Below are 6162 nucleotides of genomic sequence, written 5' to 3'. Positions count from 1 at the left end.
CACTAGCATGTCACCCCCAGCCTTATCTCTAGAGCCTAAGCCTAGTTTTATCCCTTTCCCTCTTCAAATCTAGTTTTAAAATCTTGCAGTGCCCCTGCCAGCTCCAGCACAAAAATCCTTCTCCCCACTCACTCCCCACTCACCCCCATCTGTCAACAGCAGAACGGGTATCATGTAAACCAACCCATGATAAAAAAACCCAAAATTTTGTCAGTGACATAAGGCTTCTTCCCCAGTATCACAAGAGGTAACTGCTACAAACTAGTGCTGGTGTTTATTAAGAGCAGGCATAACAGGGAACTAGTGCTGGTGTTTATTAAGAGCAGGCATAACAGGGCTGAACTCATGAGAAACAAGGTAAACATGCTGTCCAGTGCTCTTTGGCTTTGAAAAGAAATAAATGCACACTCTAGGATAAAAGTGCAGGTGGAGATATCTTTTAGACTCTCTGGGACCAGACAATCACAAGCCACATGTAAATCCCCTCTATAATGAAAAGAATAGCTACATAGTGAATGCTTGCAAATAAAGTGTCAAAGTAAGCCAAGAGTGAAAATACTCAAATATTTCTACTTGCTAATTGTATAAAGATTTTTTTGTAAGTACCAGATAATTCACCCTTATTTTTAAAAAAATACAAAAAAACCCCACTGAAAATATTTACTTAAGTAAATTAAGAAAATCTAGACCAGTGCAACATGAATTACAACAGTAATTCAGTTATTTTTCTAGTTCAAGGCACTAGTTTGGTACATTTCCATGGCTTTACTGTGCAGTGTGATTAAGCTTTGCTCACATGATGACTTCCTTATTTGCACCATGCTCCTGTGAACGCTTGGCAGTGTAAATCCTTACTGTCCAAATGAAACATAAGAACTGGGGGGGAAGGGAGTCGAGGGGGAAGAACTGAAGCAAGTGATATATCAGAAAAAAATAACACAGCTGATTGTCACATTTTGAAACTATCTTATAGCAGATAAGAATTTTAAAAGTTGTCACAAATGAAAAATTAGTAAACTTATAACCACTATAAAAACAAATCCAATATTTGCATTTAGACATCTGAACAGTAGCTTATGAAACACACTCTGAAGGCAAACATCAACACAGTAGTATACAGCCCTGCTCTCTCCTCACAATTTCTCAGTCAGGCCAATCTGAATTACAAACATCTTTGAAGGATTTTAAGCCTTTTATTCTGTTTTCTTTGCCTCTCTTTTCTTAGCACTATCACAGTGCTGTTCAGAAGAAGACCGGTCACTGACTGAAGAGTCATTGGAAGATGTTGCACCTTCACCCTTCACTTTGGGTGGTGTCTTTGGCAAGCCAAAGAACACAGAGCCTAAAGCAGCCTCAAAGGGAGCAAACGGAGAAGTTGCAGATCTTGTCAACATCATTGTTACCTATGAAGAACAAGGATCAAGTTACAACAAAAGTTTTAATGACTTCACACGAATCGAAAACAGTTCAAAGCTGAATGGATGTATGGCATTTCTAAGTCTGCACAAGCATGAGGCCACGCCACCAAGAATAGAAAAAAATGTTCATTTTAGCTTGAATTGATCAAAGAACACTTTTCTTTCTGACCTACGCTCTTCACACAGCTACACACAACAATGTGCAACAAAAAAGTTTCTATTTAAAGCTTACTGAAATCATCCTAACAGTAAACCACATTTTAGGTCATACAACTAAGGTCAAAAGCAACTTACATGACTAGATTTTGTACCTCAGTCAAACTGAAAAAATACAAACAGAGTGGCTACTTCCATTTAAATTGAAAAAATGTGATGTGCAAGCACCTGAATATAAAGAAGACTTTACTACAACTCCAGACAGTTACACTCATTCCACAAAATTTAAGAGATTTAGGTAGAAATTCTTTAGCATACATAACTTGGAACCAGGCTAGGAAAAAAAAAAAAGTTTTGTAGATCCAGGTACTGGATAAGTTTATATTGCAACACTTTCTGCAGTTTCCAGAGACATTCAATATTTCTAGAACAAGACACTAATACACTATCCACAACTGTTGCTTTATTAGTTAGGTGGATGCTCCAGTTTCTGACTGGCAGTATGGCAATCAGTTTAAGAACACATTCACTTAAGTGCAGCCTAACAGCTAGCTTCTGAGAACAGCTGTGATTTCTCACTTCCAGAATAACTCTGTTTTACTTCTTCATTCCCAGCATCTTGAGTTCAACAATGCCCTTATTGGTTTAGGTGAAGAATCACGAACATCAGCCTTAGGGCTTAGCTCCCTAAAGCAACTTCTCAGAAAGGAGACTGGCAACCACCACTTTAAGACAGTCTGTAGTCTGTTCCAAACAGCAGCTCTGAAGCCCTTAAAAATGCCAGACTATTGCTAACACAAGGACTACATTTTCGTACTAGTTAATAATGCTGAAGATAAGCATCACCCTGGAAATGAACAAAACTGGAGGGATTAAAGTTAGTATTATATTTTTAATAATAAAAGTAGTTACAGATACATCTGTAGTTTTGATGCACTTTTTCCTTCCACCTAAACACTTACTGTTGCAAAACTTCAAGCTAGGTGAAAACTTATTTGGCTTGTTCTGCAAATGCACAGATGGGTGCACAGCTACAAGAAAGGCCTTAAGTAGCTAGCAAAAGGCAGAGAACAGGAGCATTTCTTTCTACAAGCATAAGGATAAGCTTCGTTTGACATTATGGACATATAAGTCTGGTATACCAACTGTTGGGTGCCAAAATTCCTCATTTTTTTTTTCTCCTTGTAGGTCTTCTGTTCTGCACATATACAGAAGACTAAGCACAGGTTTAAGACTTCAGTAGGAGCTGATCTACCCATCTAGAAGCACAAACCCTAACTTGTTGAATGTTTGAACGCATTTTTATTGCTCTGAAATAAAGAAATAAAAAAGATTTTCTGTTATTCATTTTTTTGCAACACTTTCACATTCTTACCTTGGAGACAACAAGAAAGACGGTGTATAAAAACATGAGGTTGTATCTTGCTATTGGCAAATACTGGCTGTGTTGCAGCGTGAAAAGAACTGCTCCTATCAATGTTACCTTCACAGGGCTAGAAATGAAACAAACAATGTCAATTTCTCTTCCCCGTTTCACAATGAAAGTTGCCATGGCCTGGAAAGCTATAATGATCCCAGTGTGCAAAAGAACTAATGAAAACTTGTGGTAACAGTGACGAGGTGCAAAACCTAGCTATAACTAAACTAAGACTTTCACTTCATATACTCTTACTATGCTTTTCTGTCCATAATATGGGCAAGCATCAAGCTTGGCACTACTTTACACACCAATAAAATCGTATTTGACAAATCCTCCCCAAATCAGTGCCCCTTTTCAGATTCCATAGTCAGCTTGCTTCCCTTCTTCCTCTCCCTGAGGAAGAAAAGCAGGCTAGAATTAAAACTGGATTCAGACTAGACTTAAAGCTGCATTCCCACCCTGTAGATGTTAGTTACTCCGTGAAGGTGTTGAAGAACAACATAGTCCAAATCCCAGTCCCCTGTGAGATTCCCATAGTTCTAAGGTTGTAGTCAGCTTGTATTTGACTTGAACTAAGCCTATGTTATCAGGTTTTGCCAACATAGCTGTGCAGACTCAAGACATGCAAAAATTTGTATCTTCTAGCTGTCTTCATTGTGGTGGTAAATTCCTTGCTAGGTATGCAGTCAGAAAACAAGAGAACTCTGGTCAGTTATCTAAAGCCATCTGAAGAGAAATCACTAAAACATTAGCAGAAAAATTCCATGCATTCTTGATCTGCATCTACATGTGACAAACAGGTGACATTCCTGTTATCACAGAGCATCTAGAACTGACACATTCTTTGCTGTCTTTTCAGTAACTCAGAGATTTACTGCATCAACTTCTTGCTCAGAAAGTCCAGAAAACAACCCTGTATACTGTTATCTCACCTATTTGCAGAATGTTTTTATCCCTTTCACCTCGTAACTTCATTAGATTTAATATTCCTAAGCTTTATACATGAAATGCTTAAATCCTTTTCCAGCTATTTTGCGCCACATCTACCATGAAGAAAGAGCATATATGCAAGCACAGACACAGTCAGCAAGCACTGGTTTACTGTTACTCATGTAAGTACAGTGATATTTGGATTCAAAGTACTATTATCAATAGTGACCTCTTCTTTTTGGAAGTCTGCTTTCACTGTCTCCTAGGCACTGACAAAGGGAGATAAATTCTAAATACCTGGAATTTCAGAAAAAGCCAACTAACATAAGGCATAAAAAGTTGAAATACTGCCAAAGGAAAAGCAGTATTTCCCTTCTGTTATGCTGTTGCTAAAAGTGACTACAGTAAAGCAAGATAACTTAAAAAAAAAGTTGTTTCTAGAGAACTGAAAGTAACATGCAAAAGTTCAAATTAATTTTAGGAAATCACTGCAGTTAGCTCATCTTGACTTGTGGCTTTCTAGCCTGTCTCAATCGGTCATTTAACTGTAGGGAATAAACTGGGAGCCACGCAATATTCTCAGACTTTGCTTCTGCAAGAGAAGCAACATTTCCTATCTTATAGTACATTTTTCCTACATTGAATAAGCATTTTAACCTCAAATAATTGATATCTATGGAAGAAAACAGCATTGGCAGAGAAAGTAAGAGTGACAATGCTCAAAGAAAGCCATCGTAGTGAAGCTCGGAGCATGCACCAAAAATGCAATTTCATTTGTGTATTTCTGATACCACTCTCCTTTTGTTTTGGGTAGAAGACCATATCCCTGTAAGATAAACTGAGTCAATACTGCTTTCCAGTAACATCGTAGTGACTCATGCTGCTTTCTGCTTGACTGATTTTCCCATTTGGTGTTCTTACGCTGTGAACTTAAAATGATTAGAACAGCTGCAGAAGACCATCAACAAATCTTTCACAAGATACACACCAAAACAACTGACTACAAACATGTCCCACTGTTTTGGTTTGGTTTGTTGTTTGGTTTTTTTTGTTTTTTTTTTAATCTGAACAACTAAAAGTTAGTATCAATACAAGCAGTTAGCAAAAGAACAGTTATCATCTGCAGCCCATCTAAAAAACTTACTAGGACATCTTCAGTAGTTCATTGGTCTCAGGTTTCCACACTCCCCTCACCAGCTGTTCAAAGTTGGAAATCAGGCCACCACCAGCTCCTGAAATTGCAGAGATTTGCAATGAGCCTCCACTGATCGCTGCTACTACTGCACAATATATTCTTTCTCCCAGCAAAACTTGTTAAACCAGGTGCCAAATGTTGCACCTAAAGCTCAGACTTAAAGAGGCTAATCCACTCTTTTATACATGTATGACTTGAGCAACTAACATGAAACTTCACAGGTTTAGCTACTTAGCAAGAACCTCATGTTTACCTTTATCCGATAGCATCTGAACTGATGCATCTATCACTACAAACGAACGATGGAACCATTTAATTTAATCTCCAAAGGTTTACACAGTTCCATTCTTCATGTCATTATACAAATATGGAGAGTGTTTCTATATGAGGACCCTCATGGAGAAAAATGGCTATGTATTCTTACATTAAAAGAACAGAAGACATAAGGAGCTGTTAGACACTGGTGAGTGAGACTGATCTGCATTTTAAGCTTGGAAGAGTACCTTAGATCATCACATTGACAGAGCAGAACCAAGCAAACAGAAACAAGAGCTGCACTACTACTACACGAAGTGGTTCTAACCTTGTGACTTATAAATACATCTGCTAGGAAGGTAGCTTCCAGAGTTCAGTAATAGCATTGAACCTACATGGGAGATCTATTTCTTTATTGCCATCAACTGCCCATTCTTCAAGTCCTCACAAGACTTTCTGAAGGGATAAGATGAACTTCCCTCAAAGTCATTCAATGTCACCCTTGATAACCCAGGCAGAAAAACCGCTGCACAGGCTTTTCCCTTGAAGCGATAACAGACTGCATTAGGACTATCATAACCAGCACAGCAAGGAATGGTGCTACAGTGACACTGAAGGGCTTGCAGTTTAAATACCAATCCAAAACATCATAATCCATCAGAAAAAGATGTTGTGCAAGTTACCTCTGGCCCAGCCCACAGCTATCATGACAAGCGAGGCATCTTTGAAGTGACCGTTTGCATGTGCAACGCCAGCTGTTATCTTCCAGGTTCTAGTCACTTCCTTCA

General features: G+C 38.4%; 1 protein-coding gene across 1 annotated transcript; it reads right to left on the bottom strand.

The window, feature by feature from the left end:
* Positions 1 to 1193: 1193 nt before the first annotated feature.
* Positions 1194 to 6157, bottom strand: LOC128980619 (trimeric intracellular cation channel type B-like; the record flags this gene model as incomplete). The annotated part of the gene is made up of 4 exons (XM_054399078.1): positions 1194 to 1403; positions 2950 to 3067; positions 5069 to 5156; positions 6058 to 6157. Coding segments are annotated over 4 exons (516 nt in total), but the record flags the coding sequence as incomplete, so codon positions are not given.
* Positions 6158 to 6162: the final 5 nt, after the last annotated feature.

Source organism: Indicator indicator, unplaced genomic scaffold, assembly GCF_027791375.1.
Source record: "Indicator indicator isolate 239-I01 unplaced genomic scaffold, UM_Iind_1.1 iindUn_scaffold_588, whole genome shotgun sequence".
In the NCBI taxonomy this organism is placed as follows: Eukaryota; Metazoa; Chordata; class Aves; order Piciformes; family Indicatoridae; genus Indicator; species Indicator indicator.
This window is presented reverse-complemented; position numbering and strand designations above follow the sequence as displayed.